At 45.5% G+C, this 23,222-nt stretch overlaps 1 protein-coding gene across 1 annotated transcript in view; it reads left to right on the top strand.

The window, feature by feature from the left end:
• The window catches only part of Uaca (uveal autoantigen with coiled-coil domains and ankyrin repeats), an 87,332-nt gene that overhangs the window by 59,306 nt on the left and 4,804 nt on the right, over positions 1-23,222 (top strand). The window contains exons 4-15 of the mRNA XM_051156601.1: positions 1,625-1,689; positions 2,462-2,519; positions 3,498-3,568; positions 3,666-3,772; positions 6,052-6,233; positions 8,220-8,257; positions 11,038-11,106; positions 13,183-13,290; positions 14,820-14,852; positions 15,754-15,852; positions 18,130-20,835; positions 22,495-22,647. Of these exons, the coding sequence (XP_051012558.1) occupies positions 1,625-1,689; positions 2,462-2,519; positions 3,498-3,568; positions 3,666-3,772; positions 6,052-6,233; positions 8,220-8,257; positions 11,038-11,106; positions 13,183-13,290; positions 14,820-14,852; positions 15,754-15,852; positions 18,130-20,835; positions 22,495-22,647 (3,689 nt within the window). The remainder of the gene's footprint in view (positions 1-1,624; positions 1,690-2,461; positions 2,520-3,497; positions 3,569-3,665; positions 3,773-6,051; positions 6,234-8,219; positions 8,258-11,037; positions 11,107-13,182; positions 13,291-14,819; positions 14,853-15,753; positions 15,853-18,129; positions 20,836-22,494; positions 22,648-23,222) is intronic.

Genomic DNA, 23,222 nt, shown 5'->3' on the forward strand with positions numbered 1-23,222 from the left:
CTCCCCACTTCTCACACCCACAGCCTTCCCTCCCCCCTCTCACACCCACAGCCTTCCCTCCCCCCTCTCACACCCACAGCCTCCCCTCCCCACCTCTCACACCCACAGCCTCCCCTCCCCACCTCTCACACCCACAGCCTTCCCTCCCCACCTCTCACACCCACAGCCTCCCCTCCCCCCTCTCACACCCACAGCCTCCCCTCCCCCCTCTCACACCCACAGCCTCCCCTCCCCACTTCTCACACCCACAGCCTTCCCTCCCCCCTCTCACACCCACAGCCTCCCCTCCCCCTCTCACACCCACAGCCTCCCCTCCCCCCTCTCACACCACAGCCTCCCCTCCCCCCTCTCACACCCACAGCCTCCCCTCCCCACTTCTCACCCCACAGCCTCCCCTCCCCCCCCTCACACCCACAGCCTCCCCTCCCCCCTCTCACACCCACAGCCTCCCTTCCCCAGCCTCTTGAGCATTTCCTGGATAGCACACATTTTGGGGCCCTTGAGATGTGTAAAGCACTTGTGATTTAGTGTCCCAGGACCCCCAGAAGGAGACAACCAATTCCGTCAAGTGTCCTCTGACATCCACACTCACAACATGGCCTGTACATGCCCCTCCTCATATAAGTATAAATACATGTAAGAACATTTTTAATCTTTAAAAAAACTCATATATTTAAATTAGTTATATTTGAACAAGTTGGTTTTCAGAGCCATAGTTTCTTAAGCAACACTGAAATTTAGCTGAAGCTGACAAATGAGAGAAAATCATCTTGGGACATCAATTTTTTTAAATTTATTTTTTAATCTTTTAAAAAAGATTTATTTATTTATTATTATGTATACAATGCTCTGTCTGCATATACACTTGCTCGCCAGAAGAGGGCACCAGATGTCATTATAGATGGCTGTGAGCCACCATGTGGTTGCTGGGGATTGAACTCAGAACCTCTGGAAGAACAGGCAGTGCTCTTAACCTCTGAGCCATCTCTCCAGCCCAGGGCATCAGTTTCTTAGTGTCCTCCATTCTTTGTACCCTTGCTAGCTAGCCAGAAATGTAGGAGTTTCTTTTCCTTTCTGTACTCACTTTCTTGCCTTAAAAAATGTATTTGTTTTTTATTTTATGTAGATTGGTGTTTTGCCTGCATCTATGACTATATGTCATGAGGAGGCCAGAAGAAAGTGTCAGATCCCCTGGGACTGGAATTATAGGTGGTCGGAGTCACCATGTGGGTGCAGGGAATTGAACCCAGGACCTCTGCCAGAGCAGCCAGTGCTCTTAGCCACTGTGGCATCTGCAGCCCCCTCCTCTTCCTACCTCTCTCTCTCTTTCCTTGCGTAACTGTGTCTCAGGCACTGCTCTTGGTGATGGAGGTTGGGTGGCACATGAGGACACACTTCTTCCCTTTTATGAACTTGGAGGATTCATTTTTCTTGCTGCCTTCAGAGTTTTGGGGGTGCGTGTAGTCCATTACTAAAATGTCAAACATCTTAGGAACTGACAGCCCGCTTACAAATTAAATACCCTGTCAACCAACCAACTGGGACGAAAATGGTGTATTTCTATGAAAATTCCTGTAGGAAGAAAATAATCCTCCTCACAGACTTGAAATGTTTGCTTTTGTAGGGAGGAATGCGCTTCACCTGGCGGCTAAGTATGGACACGCGCTGTGCCTGCAGAAACTTCTCCAGGTACATGGGATGGGCACACTCGCTTCAGTGTGAGTGTGTAAAGCTTGAGCGTGCTCTTGGTGTATTTGGAGTCTGAGAAGAAGGAGTGGCAGGCCAGTCCTAACCGTTCACTTAGCTGGTCATTTTTTCATCCTTTGTGGAGGAATGTGAACAATAAGGAACAAAAATGCAAGGGAAGTGAGTCACATAACTCAGTGTATTAAAAATAAACAATAAAGACTTGACCTTCCTGTTGATGTTAGCTGGGAACCAGAGGTTTCTGTTGCCTAGAACATGGCCCGAGAGAGAGAGCATAGCACAAGGCTTTGGTGTTTCTGGGTCTCTACACAGATGACTTTATACGACATGATATTAGCATCTCGAGTTTTTAACAGGCAGCCACAGGACTGTGCTAGCCATGTGGCTGTGTGCAGGCTTTTGGCAAAGTATTCAGCCCTGCGCTGTTCTCCTGGTTCAATAGTTCATTTTACCTCTTGCTGAGAAAAAACAAAAAACCAAAAACCAAAGCAAACCAAACAATAACATCTTTTCAATTCTTTGCACTATTGTAATGGGCATATGTTTCCTGTTGGGTGAAGTACTGCTCAGTTCACAGTTACGTGGCATTATTTTATTTGTTTCACGTCAAAATATTTAGTGGATTGTCTGGATGTCTTTACTTTCTTTGATAAGTGGAATATTTTAAGATTAAATAACAGCTGTTCAATCGTGCATGCTTCTCGCATGTTAAAACAAAGCCCTCCCACATCGTCACGTCGCTCTGTTTTAACAGTACAACTGCCCCACTGAGCATGCGGACTTTCAAGGACGAACTGCCCTTCACGATGCAGGTGAGATACGTTCCCTCCCGGACTCAACACTTTCTGAAAACATGGGGTCCCTGAAAGTAATTTTAAGAGTTTAACATTAATTCATCTGGATATTGTGGAGAAAAAGTTTGAGCAAATTTGTATGCTGAAAATTGAAACGTACTAATTGCAGGTGAAGAAGATTCGTTCAGGGGCTGGTGAGATGGTTCAGCAATTAAGGGTGTTTGCTGTTCATGCAGAGGCCCTGAGTTTAATTTCCAATGCCCTGGTGTTGGGTGGCTTACAACCAACCACCTGTAACGAGAGCTCTAGGCAATCTGTTGCCCTCTTCTGGCCTTTGTGGGGACTGCATGGGCGTACATATTCCTCTACCTCTTCCTGTAACTGAAAGTAAAATAAAAATTAAATCTTATAAAAATTTCAGTCAGCCAATATTTACAGGTTGGTCACTATGGTAGATAGGGAAGACATGAGCAGGAATAATGCATATTTCTGTTGGCCAGGAGCGCTGAGCATGGTGTGTGTGTGTGTGTGTGTGTGTGTGTGTGTGTGTGTGTGTATGTGTGTGTGTGTAGGTACCTATGGAGGCCAGAGGAGGGCTCCACAGCCTGAAGAGCAGCAACAAGTGGTCTTAACCACTGAGCTATCTTACCTCTCCATCCCTTCCATTTTTATATATATATAAAATTTCAGTTTCTTTTTCCATTTTTGGTACTTGTATGATATTTTAATTTCTCGTTCATTGCCTTTTTATCTCTCTCATTTGTATGCAGCATGATATTGTTTGCAAAGCAAATGACAAATTGTACAACATACAGAGATCCTCTTTGATCCATTTTAAGATACAAAGTGGATGTTTGCCTTGCTAAGCTGGGTGTGAGGGGTGTGGGCTTTGGTAGTTTGAAAAGGGAGGGATTTAGGTTGCCTTACTTGAACCTAGGAATGCGCCACATGTCTGCAGAGGTTCACCGTTTGTGATTGTCCCCTTGTTTCTCAAAGCGATGGCAGACTGTCCTTCTAGCATCCAGCTGCTTTGTGACCACGGGGCCTCCGTGAATGCCAAAGACATAGTAAGTCGGCTTGTTCTCATTTCAACTCACGCGTTGTAACACACACATTCTGGAAGACTCTCTGCCTTAACATCAGTTTGTTTTCTTTGTTGCTTAGGACGGGCGGACGCCGCTGATTTTGGCGACCCAGATGTGCAGGCCGACTATTTGTCAATTGCTGATAGACAGCGGGGCAGATGTCAATTCGAGAGACAAACAGAACAGGTAGGTAATTCTTTTCAGGTGGTTCCTTGTAGCAGCTGGAGGCCTGTGACACTTGCTATGACCTGGTGTCTTCCCACCTGCCTTGCTCTCCTTGCAGGAATGCTGAGCGAATGCAGTAGCTACGGCCCATATTTGGGTCAGAAAACAAAGAAGAGAAGACTCCTACTTACCCTGGCTATTTAAAGCTTTCTTTAAAATAAAATCGGTACAAATAAAGACAATTTAAAAATTATATCTACAGTCTTTCTTTAAAAAGAGAGAATAACCTTGAGATTAAAGTGGTTCTTGGGGACCCTGGAATTTGACAGTGAGCCACTTTGGGTTTGCCTTGGGGTTGCTCCTCAGCCTGCCAGGGCTCAGCCTTGTTGCCTCCAGGTCTGAGTTCGCTTTGTGCTCTGGTTTCCTTTCTGTTGCTGTGATGGAGCACTCTGACCAACAGCAGCTCAGGAGAGGAAGGGATGGGTTTATTTTAGCTTACAGGGTGCCATCCCATCTGCTTAGGGATGGTGCTGCCCCACAGTGGGCTGGGACCTCCTATATTAATTAATCCCCCACAGATAATGCTTGCTGGCCGATCTGGTCTAGGGAATTGCTCAGTTGAGGCTTCTCTCTCAAATGACTTTAGGCTGGCTCTGTTGTCAATCAAAGCTAACAGTCTCTTTATTGATATTTACTTCTGTATTTAATGCCATTTCAGTTGACATGGTCTGGTAATTTCTATCCATAATTGTCTCCTTTCTTGACCAATTATGTCACAATGCTTACTTATAGTAGAATTATGATGATTTTTCTCACCTACTTTCTGATGACAAACTGAAAAATATTCCCCCAATTAGTTTATTTATTATAATATTTTATAACCCAAATATCTGGGCTTTTATAATTACTAAAACATGCCCCTTTAATTTTATTCTTCTAAACATGCATAACTCATTGGATGTAGACAGATACAATAAAGTAGTAATTAGGTGTCACAGTTTTTTGCTTGAATTTTTATTCAGATATTTTAAAATACTTATTTCAGATATTCTTATGGTACATATTCCTTGAACATGGTTGCTACATAAGGGCATCTTCATATATAAGGGCATTTTCACATATTTCAAAGGAGGGGATTTCTAAGTCACCAATGTTATTGAGAAAGTGGCATTCCTGTATTACTTTGTTTGCATAGATATTACACTCTGGTTTCAGGCACGACTAAGAAGATTTGGTTTTAAAGTTGAATTTTTTTAGTCCTAAATTTAACTTTAAAACCAAATCTTATTAGATGTTGGATCAGTCACTTTTGCAGATATAGGATCGGTCACTATTTCATCAAGGGTCACTTCCCTAGCATTAAGGACGGATTGGGAAAAACTGTTTCTAGAAGGCCCTGCTGCCTCTCCTTCAGAACTGAGTTGCATTGCCACCTGGCTGTTCAGTGCGGACACACTAGATTCATGATTAGTAAGGGGGTGCTTCTGAAAGGCCTGCACGTGGGGAAGAAGATGCTTTCATCCTAGCACCTTTGCTTTGTTTGTTTGTTGACTCCCTCCTGATTTAGTGCCTCCTGTATCCCAGGCTGGCCTCACATTTGCCATGAAACTAAAGGTGACCTTGGTCTTTTGATCCTCAGGCCCTTATCTGGCGGGTGCGGGGAGCACAGGCATGTACAGCCCTGCTCACTGGGTACCGGGGATCAAACTCAGGGCCTTCTGCATGCTAGGCAAGCACCCTGCAACCAAGCTGCATCCCCAGCCCAGCAAGGCTCCTTTAAACAGGATATCAAGAGCAGAGTTTGATTTCCTCAGCTGGGGGAGGGGCTCATAGGGAAAGTTTGTGTGGCTCAGAGTTAGTTCACCAGATGCCTTGGAACTGTTGTGTTTGAGCACATCGGGTGACAATCTAGGGAAGATCTTTGCAGTAATTATTTATCGGCCATTAAACTGGAATACGCTAGGTTGGCTTAGTGACTGACTTGGTTAAAGTGTGTAAGATGGCAGAAGGACAGGTGTGGTGTGGGTGCTTCCCGCCAGCACTGAGGAGGAGGCGGTAGTGTCACTCTGCTACACATTGAGTCCGAGGCTGGTAAAACAGCAACAAAAAGAAGTTAGGATTTCCTCTGTAGCTAGACACAACACAATTTTTGTTTACTTTGGAAATGTGATGAGTTAAAAAATACAAAAAGATAGAGCATGCTATCTGGATCCATATGAAATAATAACTTCTTGAGGTGGTGCCTGCATCCTAACAGGGTGTTTCTTGACTTTTTCATGGACTTTTTTCTCTGTTTTCAGGACAGCTCTCATGCTGGGCTGTGAGTATGGCTGCAGAGATGCTATAGAGGTCCTGGTTAAAAATGGTGCTGACGTGACCTTGTTGGATGCCCTTGGCCACGATTGCTCTTACTACGCAAGAATTGGTGACAATCCAGAGGTCCTGAATCTACTGAAGACGGTGGCAGAAAACACCAACAAAGGTGCAAGCGGGTTTCTATAAGGGACAGAAGTGTTGTTTTGTTTTGTTTTGTTTTTTTTTTTTGGTTTTTCAAGACATGGTTTCTCACTTTATAGACCAGGCTGTCCTCGAACTCACAGAGATCTGGCTGCCTCTGTCTCCCGAGTGCTGGGATTAAAGGCGTGTGCCACCATGCCCGGCTGGGACATAAGTTTTTTTTAAGTGCTTGGAAGTTTCTATTTTTAATTATGTGGGTCTATGCCCCTGTTTGTGCATGTGTGTGTAGGTAGTGTGGAGGCCAGAGGAGGGTGTTAGATCCCCGGAGCCAGAGAGGTGTGAACTGAGCTCCTGTTTCAAAGCCACTGGGCCACACTGTTGTCTGATTCCTCAGGCTGCCCCTGACCACTGTGGGTTGGCTCAAGCTGAGGAGGAAGAGACAGCAGGAGTGTCCTGCCAATAAAAACTGCCGGTGCTAATGTATTATAAGGGGGAGTGAGGTGATCAATTTTTATACTTACCGAGCTTCTTTTTTCGTTGTTTTGAGACAAGGTCTTAGTATGTAGCCTTGGCCACCCTGGAACTTATGTAGAATAGGCTGGCCCCATGGAGCTCTTAAAGTTGTTTTGGGTTTGCTTGTTTTAGATTTCTTAAAAATTATGTGAGCCAGGCGTGGTGGCGCACGCCTTTAATCCCAGCACTCGGGAGGCAGAGGCAGGCGGATCGCTGTGAGTTCGAGGCCAGCCTGGTCTACAAAGTGAGTCCAGGATGGCCAAGGCTACACAGAGAAACCCTGTCTTGAAAAACCAAAAAAAAAAAAAAAAAGTGTATATATCTGTGTCCTGGGAGTGGGGAGGTATGTGTACACTAGTGCAGTTTTCCATGAGGCCAGGTGAGGGTGTCAGATCCCCCGGAGCTGGAGTTTCAGGCAGTTGTGCGCCATCAAAGTGGGTGCTGGGAATTGAACTTGCATCCTCTGCAAGAACAGTAAGTGTTCTTAACCACTGAGCCATCTTTCTACCCCTAGACTGTCAAAAAAAAAAAAAATAAATAAATAAAAAGTTTTGAAGAAAGTATCAGGATATTTAAAATATTCCTCTGACCTGTGCCAGTGGCCTGTGCCAAATATGTGTCTGTTTCTTAGGGAAAAGCTAGAGCCTACAGAACAACCCAGTAAAGTTAGCAGCTTGCTGTGCTTCCGGGAGCTTCTGTTAACATTTTGAAGGCTACCCCTTTCAGTCTGTTCTTTACCTGTAAAGTGACATGTAGACCACCCTTAGCTGTTCCATGTGATTGCATTTGGAAGGCTATTCCTGCATAAAATTTGTTGGTAGCATAATTTTTAGTGATGCACAAAAATTCATTTATTTAAATTTAACTTAATGAAGCAACTTTAGATAGGTGGTATTTAAGTTATTTAGGTTTTTACTAATGTGTATGTGAAATACTTCTTACATGTTTTATAATCACCTAGATTTGTCCCTGGAGGGTTGTAGAGAGATGGCTCATCAGTTAAGAGCACTTGCTGCTGTTCCATAAGACCTAGTTCAGTTTCCAACAGCCAAGTCAGGTGGCTCCCACTGCCTATAGCTATAGCTCCATGGGATCTGCTGAGCACTGTATGCATGAGCCCTCCCCCACCCCCCACCCCCGCATACTCATAAATAAAATAAAATAAATCTTAAAAAAAGACCATTCCCTACAATTTGAATTACTGAATTTCCAGATATGTGTATTTATTTAAGCTTTTGTATAAGCTGACAAGTTTACCTTTCTATTTATTTGAATATCAACATTTTAAAAATCTTTCCTATTTTGGTAGGCAAAACAGACTGTTTCACTACTGTTGCAAACATAAGTTTTGGGAGTAAACTAAAAAGTGGCAAGCTTTAAAGGAAAAGTAAAGCTGTGAAGGAGAACTGGGTGTTGTCTTGGTGGTGCGGGGGCGGAGCCAGGGGAGAGCCTAAGCTGTTCTGCTTCTGTCTCATGGGTTTTTTCTTTAAATCCTTAGGGCGAGAGCTTTGGAGGAAAGGACCGTCTGTGCAACAGGTGTGCCCTCATTTTAACTTTTAAAAACTATTTTTTTTTTTTGTACCATTTAGCTAATGTCTTCTTTAAATCTGGCTAGTGGTTACACACAGGGTTGCTTTGATTTTAACCACATGCTGTGTGCCCTCAGACAGTCAGTGCCCACAAAGTAGGTGTTCAGGGTATTGAGGTCCTGTTAATAACGCTGTGCTATTCAGCCTCAGACAAGGGGCTTTAGTTCCCAGTTTCCAGGAGGAAGTCACATCTGCCTGGGGCCTGGCACATCCCACCTCTTCCTGTATAAGATACAGGCCTTACTGAGGTCTTCAAGGGAATTTGGCCTTAACAGTAGTGCTGATTATACTGTTTTGGAAGATGCTTCTAATGAAATAAACAGAAAAAAAAAAGTTTGTTTTTGTGTTTGGAGACAAGAGCCTTGCTATGTAGCCCAGGTTGTCCTCGGTCTGGCTGTCCTCCTACCTCAGCCTCTTCTGAATGCTGGATAACAGGCATATACCAGCACACCCTGCTGAAAACAATTCAAAACTGATCATATGTTGTGACTGAGATACTACTGTTAATGTTTTTATTTCTTTTTTATCATCTTTGCTGTGTGCATTTAACTGAGGGCTTAAGTTATTTAAAAAGTAGCAGGATAACACAAGAAACCACTTTACTTGGTATTAGTTTTAAGAGGTCATTTAACAAACACTGTGGCCCGCTCTCCCCTTTGGCCTCCCGGTTTGAGTGAAAGTCTTACATGCTCCTCTCGTCTCTCCGAGTTAGAGCTGGGTTTGGTTCACGACACCCTGGCCCCAAAGCTAACGCTGGCAGCTGGCAGCCCTCCTTGTCTGCTGGCCACTCCCTCCCAGGCTCCCCACTTGGCTCTGGTCGGGGAGTGTGGAACCAGGTACTTTGCTGCCATCTTTCCTCCTCATTGGATCATCTCCACCTCTCGCGTCATCTGAAGGCCGTGCTGAGGCTGCACAGGGCTCCCATTCACTCCGTCAGAACGCAGCGCACACTCATGCATGGGCCTTGTCTGCTGCTCACGTCTCTGTCTGGAGCAACTGCTTCTAGTCTCCCCTGTTCCTCAGATAAGCTGACGAGTAGAGGTCTGAAATGCACATCTACTTAAAAGAAAGTTATTGATTATCCATATGGAAACGGAACTTTGCTCCTTGGATATAACAATTACCTAAGCAAATGCTCGGAATCAATATATTGCTGGGAACAGTAAGACAAACGGCAGATCCGTGAAGACCAGCTGCATGGAGGAGTTGAGATGCTGAGAGTGGAAGCTGTGGGGGGAGACTTTCTGAGGGAGGGCCTGTCCCAAAGCCTCTGCTGAGAGAGGGTGTCTAAGGCCAGTGTGACAGCAGTGGTGTGCACACAGTGCAAAGAGGCCAGATGCCAGATTAAGAAGGGTTTTGCATGCTCGGGATTTTGGAAGTATCTCACCAGAGGACTAGTGACTAGCAGAAGACAGGATGGAAGCCCCCAGTCTGTGTGCAGCACTGCCACAGGCAGCCAGAGGTGCCTGAAGAGGCTACCGAGTCTCAGTGGGTGGAGTTGCTGTGGTATATTTGAGCCTGGCAGGGTGAGAGTGGTGATGCAGGGCTCAGGAAGGGGAGGAAGGCAGAGAGATGGCCAAATGGCACTCCATTTGGGAATGCCGTGTACCATCTGATGGATGAAGCTGGGAACCTAGTGCAACTACTCTGCAATGGAGCCCTGCCTTCTAATTCTCCATCCAGACCTGCTCAGATGATGGTTAAAAACTTGATTAAACAAAACTCAAACCAGTAGTAATAGAACATTCCAAAGAAAGAAAGAAAGAAAGAGAAAAAGAAAAGAAAGAAGAAAGATTCTTGGAGAATTTAACCTTGAACCAGTAGCTTTAAGACAGAAAAGCAATTCAAGAACAGAAGAAATAGCTTGCTGGATTAGCTATTGTGCAGATGGATGTGAGGGAACGGCAAGGGAGGCTATTTGTCTTCAGCTGCCGCATTGTGGTTTTGGTAACACTAAGCTGGAGTAGAGTTTCAAAGCAGCCGGTGTACAGAGGCAGACCCATACCCAGCTTGGCCCTGTGGAGCTCTGTGTGAGCCTGGGCTGCACCGTCCCCCACCTCTTCCCTCACTGGCTTCTGGAGGTTTTGTTCCAGCCACGCTCAGAGAAGCAACGAGGCCCATGCTGTCTGTCTTTCAAAGCTACCGTGATCGCTCCCTCCACCAGTGTTTTTAAATGGATTTCTTCCTGTGAGGTAGTGGGTGGCAGTCTATAGAATGGCTTTTCCATTTTGTGTGTCTCTTATACATTTTTATTTTAAACATTTGTGACTTTAGTTAAGCAGCATCTTTAGTAGAAGTTTAAAAATCTGATTTACTTAATGCCTGTGTCTCTGAAGCTGTCCATTTGGGGATTTTTAGTAGAAACACTGCCACCCTGTGGTGTGGATGGGGAAATGATACATTATATGAAGCAAAAGACACTTATGAGTGTAAAACCCATTAAGATAGTGGATCTCAACCTTGGGGGTGGAACGACCCTTCACAGGAGTCACCTGAGGCCATCGGAAACCACAGCTATTTACATAACAGCTCATAACAGTAGCAAAATTACAGTTATGAAGTAGCAATGAAAACAATTTTATGGTTTGGGGTCACCACAACATGAGGAACTGTATGTGTTAAAGAGTCTCGGCATTAGGAAGGCTGAGAAACACTGCATTAAGAGAAAATATATTTTTATGTCACCTCATACATTCTAACCTGTATTTTTTTAATGTCTTACCAAAGCGGAATTTGTCACACACTCAAGATGAAGGAAACATGAAGTCAAATCAGAGGGACCACCACAACTTACAGGTAAAAAGAGAAAAGCATGTCATGTCACCCGCCTTACAAAGCACTGCAGAGTCTGTGGCTCAGCACAGCTAGGTGCTTGCTGCCAAGTGTGATGGCTTGACTTCAAACCCTGGGACACACTTTCTGCAGGTGACCTCCCTGGGTGCTTTGGTCCCCCACCCCCCCACTCATCTTTCCCTCTCTCCTCTTTCCTCTCATTAAATAAATAATTTGAATGTTGCTTATAGTGAGAAGAAGAGAATAAACAAGATAGCAGGTGAAATGCATGAGGCATTAAGGAAAATCATTATGGTTTCTTGCCCTTCCTTCCTTAGGAATTGACCTTTCTTACAAATGCTATATAATTAAATCTTAGAGCATTGAAAATATGTATATCTGGGGCTGGAGAGATGGCTCAGGGGTTAAGAGCACTGTCTGCTCTTCCAAGAGGTCCTGAGTTCAATTCCCAGCAACCACATGGTGGCTCCCAACCATCTATAATGTGATCTGATGCCCTCTGCTGGCGTGAAGGTGTACATGGTCATATACACCATACATTTATATTTATTTTAGAAAACTGTGGTGATAGAAGTGAGAGCCACTAATTGTTAAGGAAATAAAGCCTGAGCTTAAAGTAGTATTTGTTTTGATTAAGAAAAATAATTACACTTCATTAACTACCCTTTCACTTGGTTACCAGAAGGAATTATTACATGGGTTATATTGGAGAAAGAACCTTAATTAGTTTCCTTGATTGAACTGCCATCAAACTAAATTGAGCAGCTGCTTTCAGTATGATAGAACGAGGGCATTTTATTTGAGTGTTTACTTTGTTCTGTAGCATTAAAGTAGACTCTAGCTGGATGTGGTAGCTTATGCCTGTAATCCCAGCATTTGGGAGGCCAGGGCACAAGGATTGTCATGAGTTCAAGGTTAGCTTGAGCTACAGAGGGAGACCCTGTCTCAAAAAACAGGCTTGGGAGTGGGGGTGGAAAGACAGCTCAGTGGTTAAGCACATGCACTACTTTTGCAGAGGACCTGAGTTTAATTCCCAGCATCCATGAGAGGTGGCTCACAGCCTCCTCTACCTTGTGGGGATCCTGCACCCTCTTCTGGCCTCTGGGTGGCATTGCATTCCCCCCACCCCACCCCCAAATAAAAGCAAAACACGTGAACTGAGCCCTTATGTGTGAGATGATAATGTTTTATCAGAGACACCTTAAAAGATCAGTTTAGGAAAAGGACTGGAATGTTCTCATAAGTTTGGGTTTTATTTTGTTTTGTTTTGTTTTTTTGAGGCAGGGTTTCACTGTGTAGCCTTGGCTGTCCTGGACTCACTTTGTAGACTAGGCTGCACTTGAACTCACAGAGATCTACCTGCCTCTGCCTCCCTGAGTGCTGGGATTACAGGTGTGTGCCACTGTGCCTGATTAATTCTGAGAATTCCTAAGCAAAAGCTAAAAGTGCACATCTTTTTGCTACTTTCTTTCCATAAGTTCCTTTTATTTCTCATTGATCACAATGACAATTATGTGCTCTTGTTTTGCTTGTACTTTCCAGCTATCATACAGTGAATTTACTGTTGGCTTTTAGATTTCTCAGTTGTGTTTGGAGGTGTTGAAACTGTCATGTTGTGAGTGAGAATGGCATGTGCAGGGCCCTGAGCTTGAAGCCCAGCATTTCCAACAAGACAAAATGCACAGAAAACTTTTAAAAATATTTATTTTTTTGTCGTGTTTATTTATATTTATTTATTTGTGTGTGTGTGCATATGTGTGCGTGCACATGCATGCTCATGCATGTGAATGTGGGTGTCCCTGAAAACCAGAAGACTTCAGCTCCGCTGGAGTTGAAGTTGCAGGTGGTGTCTGCCCAATGTGGGTACTGCAAACCTAATTCAGGTCCTTTGCATGAACAGTGAGCACCCGACTGCTGAGCCATCTCGGCAGCAACCACAACACCCTTGTTGTGTCGTTTATGTTGCATCGTCTAAAGACTCCTCTCTCCGTTCACGGCTGTATGTGATAGCAGGGCGCTTCCAAAGTCTCCCTGTGCCACTGCCCTGTCAGGCTGATGGTGTCGTCTTTATGATTAAAGGTTCTAGAGATTGAAAATGAAGAGTTGAGAGAGAAGTTGAGGAAAACTCAGCAAGAGCAAAGAATACTCCTGGATAAAGTCAATGGCTTACAGTTACAACTGAATGAGGTAAGGAGTCTGAGTTAAAAGAAAAAAATCCAAAATCTGTTTACCATCCAGAACAGTCATCCACAGTCTGGCATTGCCCGTGGCTCATCTCTTCAAGTGAAGGTACTGAAGGAGGTGACATTGGGTCATGCTCCTTATTGGGTGTTGTAATCTTATTGGGGCCAAAACCTTCACTTGACACACACACACACACACACACACACACACACACACACACACACGCATGCACACGCACATTTGATAGGCTGACATTTAGATGAGAGGATAGGTCACCTTGGGCTGCTGTACCTGAGGGGCTTTCTGGCGGGAGAGCTTGCTTTGTTGAATTTTGTAGGAAAGCCAAATGGGGTGAGGAGGTAGACCAGGGGCATTGTTCCAGGCAGAATCCCAGAGGCAGTGACATGTGGTGCCTCCTCTGGCATGTACAAAGCTGGACATGTGGGCTGGATAGGTGGTTCAGCAGTTAAGAGCATGTGCTCTTCCCTCAGAGGGCACAGCGCCCACACCCAGCTGCTTACAAACACCTGTTACTCCAGCTCCAGAGGATCTGACACCGTCTTCTGACCTCCACAGGCACCTGCACTCATGTGTACACATGCTCACACAAACGCGCATCAGCAAAACAAAACCCCTTTTCAAATGGATGTGTAAGAAATGTCAAATGTAAGAAATATCCACAAGCCATTGTTTTTAGGGGGGAAAGGAAACAGTACTTGCAGTGTAGTTTAGCTGCGCTGCTCCTTGAGTGCACATCTTATCCAGGATGAGTTGCCATGGCGAAGTCTTGAAAGATGCTTCTGTTGGTGAGGAAGAGGCATGCCATGGCTGTTTTTTCGGTGCTACTGTTCTCTAATGTTGCAGTTGATTTTAGACACTGTAATGAGGAGCCCTTTAGCTGGAAGGTCCAATCAAATCGTCCCGCAGTGAAGCTGCCTTGTCACACCCAAAGTGTCAGAAATTCCTGGAGAGCCTCAGTCCCAGGTCATGGGTACCAAGCACACACTGGAGAGGCACAGATGCAATGGATTCTGGAGGGAAAGGAAATCCAAAAATAAAACTCCACACTGTCCACTGTTAGTATTATCCATGAGACAAGAGGATGTTTTATCTATGTGTTAAAAATAAGATGTTTTAAAGAGGGAACATTCTGACTCCAAAAATAAAATGGGGAAAAATGTCCCACAATCTAGGGGAAGGTAAGGCCTTGGCAAGTATGGGAAGTAGGAGATGGAGAGCAGAGGAGTGCCTGGGCTCTGAGCTAATAGGTACCCAAGAAAGAGAGACCAGGGTGATGCTCATCAGCACAATGACCGAAGACTGTGGTGGAGGAGGAGGAGGAGCGTGAGTCTGAAGACTCTTGGCAGTTAGCGAGTAGAACCAATGACAGCACGCAGGACACACACGTCTCCTCACATCCTTGTCCCCAATTTAGAAGACATGCACCACTCATTTTCAGGTTACTTTCCAGGCTCATGCTGTTTAAGGTAAATGTTCAAGAATGAAAACGTGCTTCTTCTTCTTACCCTTAGGAAGTAATGGTTGCCGATGACCTGGAAAGCGAGGTAGGGTGCTACGCTTTATTTTAAAGCCTACAGGTGCCTTGTGAATGGAGGGTGGTACAGAAGTGAACATTTGCGCCCTGACTGAGAGGGACAGGAGCACTGTTTCTGGCTCTGCTTACATATAGACTTTATATATATATAAAACTCTACATAGTATAGGCTTTACATACAGATGTTACATATAGCCCTGTTCATAATATACACTTTAGGTATAGATTTTGTACATGGAACTCTACATAAAGGCATGACATATAGACATTTTACATATAGACTTTACACACAGACATTCATAATGTCGACTTCAGGTCTGGCTAATGGAATTGCATCATGTTTTCTTCATCTGCACGGTTTAGAATAATCTCTCAATTACTAAAGTAAAATTTTAAAGGGGAAAAGAATTGGTGTGTGACTGGAAGACTGTTTTGTTTTGTTTTGTTTTTTTTGAAACAGGGTTTCTCTGTGTAGCCTTGACTGTCCTGGACTCACTTTGTAGAGCAGGCTGGCCTCGAACTCACAGCGATCCACCTGACTCTGCCTCCCGAGTGCTGGGATCAAAGGCGCGCGCCACCACGCCTGGCATTGGAAGACTGTTTTTGAATGTAGCTTTCATGAAACTTGTTAAGAAAACAGACAATTCTAATTAATTATAAAGACAATGCCTGAAAACTACTAGCTTAAAACAATGAAATTTCAAATATTTGACACTACTGCCTCTAGAGATACATTTTGTTGGAATATTTCTATGAATTAGCAACTCTGCTAATAATTAAAATCCACCAGATTGGAGAATCCCTCCAGCCAGGTCCCAACATAACTCCAGTTGCCACGGTCAGAGGAGACAGATGCCCCCTGCATCCTGAGCTCAGGGCTGGTTTACTCTGCACTCTCCTTCCCGTTTCAGAGAGAGAAGCTGAAGTCCCTTTTGGCAGCTAAAGAAAAGCAGCATGAGGAAAGCCTAAGAACCATCGAGGCTCTGAAAAACAGATTCAAATATTTCGAGGTACAGAACGGTTAAATTCTTTTCTTTTGTTCTTCTTTACAGCGGGCAGTGGGAAGAGTCGCTGTCAGAACTGAGCTTGGGTTTAAAATCCGCTCTCTGTTCAACATCCCTGCACCTGTTGCCACTTTGCCAGCACTGGATGGCTTGCCCTAACTGCATGCCCCTTGTAGGCCTTGTGAGAGCATTCAGCTGGTGGTGTGCAGGTGCCGCGCTAGACTTCTGTTTCCCCTCTCTTTAGGAGTTCCCTTCCAGGCCCTCTTCCTCAACCATCTTCAGTATCTATCTGTACTTTTTTAAAACCACATACATTATTTTTACCTGTGAACTTGTGGTGGTGTGACTATAAAAATAGGGAAATAGCATGTAAGTGAGCAGTGCCACCCCAGGCCTCTCGGAGAAGGCTCTCTCTCTCACTGCAGTCGAGGATGACGATGCTCCTGAGCTGCTGCAAACTTGTCTATGTTGATCTGGGTTATGAGGAGACAAATGTGTACATCTGGAAGGCCATTGCACGACACAGGCACATTGGGACACTTATGTACATTTTAAAAATTAGGGCATGTTAACAATAGGCTGAGGATATTGCTTTCTGTCTTTCCTCATGTTCATGGATGACACTTTGAGGTTGCCTATGAAACCGAGCACTAAGCAATGTATTCACAGCTCTGGCGTAGGCGCTGCTCTGTGCACTGTGTGCGCATTGATACACATGTAATCCCCTACAAAGACTTAAAGGGCTGCAGGAGAGAGATTTATCCAGTAAGGCGCTCATGTGTAGGCCTTGAACCAGGCATCTTTGACTTCTCTGTGCTTTCCGCTGTCCTAGGGCTGCTGACATGTTCATCAGCGCCCGGCATCTGGGATTTGGATGCCATTTGTTTTCCAGTTCTAGTATGTAGATTCAGGAAGGCATGAAAATCACACTTTTCTAAAGTTTTGGACAAAGGAGTCAAGTTTAGAACTCTCAATAAGGCTATGATAAACTAGAGAAAAGTAATTTTTCTTACCTCAAAATCAGTATGTATTTTTTAAAAGAACTGTATTTCTGTGTATGGGTGTTTTGCCTGCATGCACGTCTATGCACCACATACCAGCGGCCCATGGAGGCCAGAAGACAGCATTGGGTTTCCTGGAACTGGAACTACACGCAGTTGTGAGCTGTCATGTGGGTGCTGGGAATCAAACGGGCACCCTCTGGAAGAGCAATGAGGTGCTCTTAACAGCTGTAGTTATGTTTTCAGATAAAAAGTTCAGTTACAATAAAAGTGTAGGTAATGTAAGCTTAGCGTTGAGAGCACATGGCCAGTGTCTTTTATTTCCTTACCATAATTTGTGTGTTACTTCCTCCTTCAGTGGGTGTGATTATGTTGTGTGCCCTGTTTAGTCACTTTCCCGTCAGGACAATGGCGACATTTTCCTCAGTCAGTACGTATTCATTGTGATGGATTTTTATATAAGCAATTTTTTTTTTTTTTTAGGCAAAAAGAAAACCCCCGGGCCTACTTACGAGTAGTTGTGAAAAGTGCCATTTAAATCCAGGACTCATCATGTATAGTTCACACTCCATATCCATGCTCCTGGGCTCTGCATCCATAAATTAAAGGGCAGTAAATAAAATATACTGGGAATATAATGTATGTGGAGCAGCCTTTTGGCTTAGCTGGTAAAGGCAGCTGCCTGCAAGCCTAACGACCTGAGTTCAAACCCTGGGACCCACACAGTAGAAGGAGAGTAGCAACTCTGAAAACTTGTCGTCACACCTCCACAAATGCGTGCCTCACAAAACAAAGAAACACGCAAACAAATACATAAATAGAAGTTTAATAGTATATAGTTCTGTGAAATAATCCACACATTTAAAATGCAGTTTTTACTTGGGGGTTCTGATGGCTTGCTTTAGAGCCTGAAGTTCCAGACAGGTCTATATTATAACATATGGAACAGTAAGTGTGTTTTGTTAGGACTGGTATTCTTATGGAGTGGAGGCATGCTGATTGGAGAAAGGAAACTGAGACCAGGGGCCGCCACTATTTTCTTTAGAAACTGCCTTAAAAGAACTCTCAAAATGTTTTGAGTGTATTAAGGAAATCCTACCCAGAACTGTTTTTCCTACTATAAAAATTGCTCCTTTATTTCCCCCTTCCCATCTCTCCCATCTTACTAATCTGGAAACCCTTTGATTGCTGACATGGATACTGTCTAGAACCCTGTATGAAATACTAGTCAGCACAGTGTCGTCTGTGGGCTCTGAGGTTGATGTCTTTTTTTCCTTTGCAGTGTTCATCTCCTGGCGTCCCCACCCATATGCAAAGCAGGTCTATGTTAAGACCTCTGGAGCTGTCTTTTCACAGTCAGACCTCATACCCTGAAAATGAGATTTTAAAGAAAGAGTTAGAAGCTATGCGAACTTTCTGTGACTCGGCCAAACAAGAACAGCTGAAGCTCCAAAATGAACTGGCTCACAAGGCAGCAGAGTGCAAAGCCTTCGCTCTGGAATGTGACAGAGTCAAGGAGGAGTCGGACTATCAGATCAAGCAGCTGGAGGACGCCCTCAAGGATGTGCAGAAGAGGATGTACGAGTCTGAAGGGAAAGTCAAGCAAATGCAGACCCACTTCCTTGCCCTGAAAGAGCACCTGACCAGTGAAGCAGCCACAGGGAGCCACCGCCTCACCGAGGAGCTGAAGGACATGAAAGCCAAGTACGAAGGTGCTTCAGCAGAGGTGGGAAAGCTGAGAAACCAAGTCAAACAGAGCGAGATGCTGGTGGAAGAGTTTAAGAGGGACGAAGGCAGGCTGAAGGAAGAGAACAGGAGGCTGCAGAAGGAATGTAGCACGTGCAAAGTGGAGCGGGAGGGGAAGGAGCGAAGGGTGGTGGAGTTGGAGGGCCAGCTGAGAGAGCTGGCGGCAAAGCTGGCCCTTTGCATCCCCAGAGAGACATTTGAAGGCATGAAGACCTCGTTATCAGATGAGGTCAACGAGAAAGCGAAAAGGCTGGGGGAGGTGGGGCGGGACTATGAAAACTCTCTGGGGGAGATCCGACAGCTGAAGAGGGATCTGGAGAGCGCTCGGGCCAAGCTCGCCCAGCACGTCAAACCTGAGGAGCATGAGCAGCTCAGGAGCAGGTTAGAGCAGAAGTCGGGCGAACTGGGGAAGAAGGTCACCGAGCTAACCCTCAAAAACCAGGCGCTGCAGAAGGAAGTGGAGAATGCCCGCGCAGACACCAAGCGTCTCAGCCAGCAGGTGCACAGCCTCACAGTGGAGATGAAAACACGCTACGTGCCTGTAAGGGTCAGCGAGGAGATGAAGAAGTCGCATGATGTAACCGTGGAGGACCTGAATAAGAAGCTTTCTGAAGTGACACAGAGATACACGGAGAAGACGCTAGAAGCAGAGAGGCTGCTGACGGAGAATGACAGGCTGACCAAGAGTGTCAGCCGCCTGGAAGCTGTGTTCGTAGCTCCCGAAAAACATGAAGAGGAACTAATGGGTCTGAAATCCAATATTGCCGAACTAAAAAAGCAGCTGTCTGAACTTAATAAAAAATGTGGTGACGATCAGGAGAAAATGCGGGCACTTACCTCCGAAAACACCAGCTTGAAAAAGACTCTGAGTAGCCAGTATGTGCCTGCCAAAACCCACGAGGAAGTGAAGGCCTCACTGAACAGCGCATTGGAGAAAACTAACCGAGCCTTACTTGACACGAAGAAAAAGTTTGATGACACGAGCCAGGAGTTTTCAAAAATAAGAGATGAGAATGAGGTCCTGAGAAGGAATCTGGAGAACGCTCAGAATCAGATGAAGGCTGACTACGTGAGCCTGGAAGAACACTCGAGAAAGGTGAGCGCGCTGAGTCAGAGCCTGAAGGAGGCACAGGATGCCAACACGGCCGTCCTGGCCGACTACCGCCGAGGCCAAGAGGAGATCGTCACGCTGCATGCTGAAATTAAGGCCCAGAAAAAGGAGCTCGACACCATCCAAGAATGCATCAAGCTGAAATACGCTCCCCTCGCCCGACTGGAAGAGTGCGAACGCAAGTTCAAGGCTACAGAGAAGGGACTGAGGGAGCAGCTGTCAGAGCAGACACACAAGTGTCGCTTGAGGGACGAAGAGGCCAAGAAGGGCAAACAGGAGAATGAGAGTCTGAGGAAGGACCTCGCCGCCCTTCAGAGGGAGCTGCAGGATAGGAGCGCTCTGGTGGAAGAGGCCCGGGAGACGCAGCGAGCCCTAAGCGGGAAGACAGAGGAACTCAGCAAGCAGCTGCAGGACCTGTCCCAGAAATACAGCGCTGTGAAGAGCGAGAGAGAGAAGCTGGCAGAAGAGAAGGCCAGGCAGACTGCCGAGGTCCTCGCAGCCCAAAGCCTTCTGCAGAAACAGCCCGTCCCGTTGGAGCAGGTGGAGGCACTAAAGAAGTCTCTCAATGACACAATTGAGCACTTAGAGGAGGAGCTGAGAAGCAAGCAGAGGTCTCTGGAGAGCCAGCTGCAGACAGTGGGCACGCTCCAGCAGCGGCTGGAAAAGCAGAAGACGTCCTCCATGCCCCTGGCAGACCACCTGAGGCTAAAGGAGGCCCTCGAGAGGGAGATTGGAACCTTGAGAGCCAGCCTGAGAGAAAAGGAAGAGGAAAGCCAGGACAAAAGCAAGGAAGTCTCCAAACTCCAGACAGAGCTGCAGAACACCAAGCAGACGCTCAAGAATTTGGAGACCCGAGAGGTCGTCAACATGTCAAAATATAAAGACACAAAGAACGATCTGGAGACCCAGATTTCCAACTTAAACGACAAGCTGGCCAGTCTGAACAGGAAGTACAGCCAAGTGTGTGAGGAGAAGTCCTCTGCTAAGGATGAGAAGGACTTGCTCCATCTCAGCATTGAGCAGGAGATCAGGGATCAGAAGGAGCGATGTGACAAGTCCCTGACAACGGTCATGGAGCTGCAGCAGAGGATACAGGAGTCTGCCAAGCAGATCGAAGCGAAGGACAGTAAGGTAGGCATGACACAAACTGCGTCGCTGTGGGGCTGCATGGTAGGGTGTGGCTCCTTAGCATACAGTCCTGCAGACAGGCCTACAAAACCATTGCTGAAACACCACCTTCCACTTTGACTCCCGGTGTGTCCAAAAAAAAAAAAAAAAAAAAGTAAATTTAAAAAGCACAAAGATCAAAGACATTTTTTTCTGTCCCCTCAGCTCACAGGTAGGAAAGAAGAGAAGACTAAGGCCCACTTTCCTGTAGTGAGGAGACAGAATCTAGTGGCTTCTGACTGAGAGAACTTAGGTCACTGGGGAGCATCCAGCCCCCACCTCCCTACTCACCCATCCCAATACCCTGAGCCCAAGCCAGCATGCATTCCAGCCAAAGGTGTTTCCGTAACCCTGGCCTGGCAAGCTCTGTTCATTTTGTGCTCTGCTGTGCCCTGTGCACCCATTGGCATCTCATCTTTACCCTGAAATCCTCAGTGCCCAGTCTAGCCCAGAGCCACAGTTCCTCAAAAATCGCAGGTTTCATTTTAGCTTTGCCACTCATTAAAACATTTTAGGAGCAGGATTTATCATTTATCTTTCCCTCTCGGCTTTCTTCTGTATGGCCGAATTTTACAGAATAGGTGCGCAGTACTGTTTTTGAAAGTGGTAAATGTCTAGTTTGTGCCATGGAGATGAACTAGGAAGACCGCTCGCAGCTTAATGCATTCACTAAGTGATTATGAAATGGCCACTCCCCTCTGGGGGAATTGGAATGAGGGAAAGAAGCCTCAGACCCAGCCCCCGTCAGCAGCACGCCTTCCCGTAAGACCTAGTATTTAAATCCACTCCGTTTATGTGCAAGGTTGTTAGGCTGCAGCAACCCGTCATTGTGATAGCTAATTCCAGCCTCTGCTTAGACACGTGGCCAGTTATTAAACAGCGCAACTCTTGGGACTGCAGAGATGGCTTAGCAGCTAAAAGCACTTGCCAGCTGTTCTTCCAGAGGACTAAGCACCAGTGTTGGTTAGCTCACAACCCCTGTCACTCCAGCTCTGGGGGAACAGGCACCATCTGCTGGCTTCTATAGGTACTGCACACATAAGTGTGCTTTTGTGTGTATGTGTATTTGTGTGCATGTGTGTATACATACACACACAAAATTTAAAAACAGGACAATACACCATTGAGATGTAATAAGAATAAATTAATAAAATATATTAAAAATAAAAAATAAAAAAAAAACCACAACTCCCCCCAAAAAAACAGGATAATACAACCTTTGATGAGAAGAAAGCATATAAGTTAATTCTGTGTGCAAATGAGTCAAGCTCTTTTGCTTTCATCTTCCATCTAATAAAACCCCTTTTCAGTGTTCAAAACATCACCTGGAAGACAGTTCTTGTGCCTCAGGCCCTTTCTTATGCATAGATAATTAAGTTCATGCTCTAGTCTTAGGGCGTACATATTTATTCTCAATTTGGTATTGTCTTTGGAAGAAATTCACTGAAGGGAATTAAGTTCAAGAAATTGTACAAATCGTATGCCGTGTATTCTGTTGGTGGGGTCTTGGCAGCTGTTTAAAGTTTCTGTCTCAAGTGGGGAGTGATTTCCGTGCAAGGATGGTCATCAGAAATGATGGTGTATGTTTTCCTACAATGTCAATTTCTCTCTGTCTCTCAAAAGATAAGTGAGCTTCTGAACAACGTAGAAAGGCTAAAGCAGGCGCTCAGCGGCCTTTCCCAGCTCCCCTACGTGAGCGGCAGCCCCAGCAAGCAGCGGAGCCAGCTGGTGGATACTCTGCAACACCAAGTGAAAGATCTGCAGCAGCAGCTGGCTGTGAGTGTCCCGGGCACTGAGGGGCGGGGCCATCTGAGTGTGTGTGTGTGTGTGTGTGTGTGTGTGTGTGTGTAGCCCCCATGGAGATCAAGTGCATCTGTGGCTGACTTCACACGGAAGTGTGTAATCTTTGTTTAATGGTGCCATTACTTATAGAATGACAGTGTCCTTTATTTGGTGCCTACTGTATGCCACTACAGTAAGCATTGTGTTATTTTCTCCCTGAACTGTGCCTTCGCCACCGTTCTACAAGGCAGAATAGTTTAAAGAGACTTACTTGGCTCATGGCTCTGGAGGGGCTGCCTCTGGTGACCCGTCTGGCTGTGTCACAGAATGGCGGCAGTATCACACAGGAACGCAGAAGCGAGAGGGGCCAAGTTCACCTCTCATACAGACTCCATTCTGGCAGGAAGAAGCCTGTGACAATGACGCTAATCATGTCACTATTAATTAGATCTAATCTAATTAGATCTCTTACCTATGGGCACTGGTGACAGGGAACTATTTCTCACCCATGGAGTCGGGGGTCACATTTGAACAGCCGTTCCCAGGAAGGAAAGGCTAGCATCTATTGG

Source organism: Acomys russatus, chromosome 14 (genome assembly GCF_903995435.1).
Source record: "Acomys russatus chromosome 14, mAcoRus1.1, whole genome shotgun sequence".
Classification (NCBI taxonomy): Eukaryota; Metazoa; Chordata; class Mammalia; order Rodentia; family Muridae; genus Acomys; species Acomys russatus.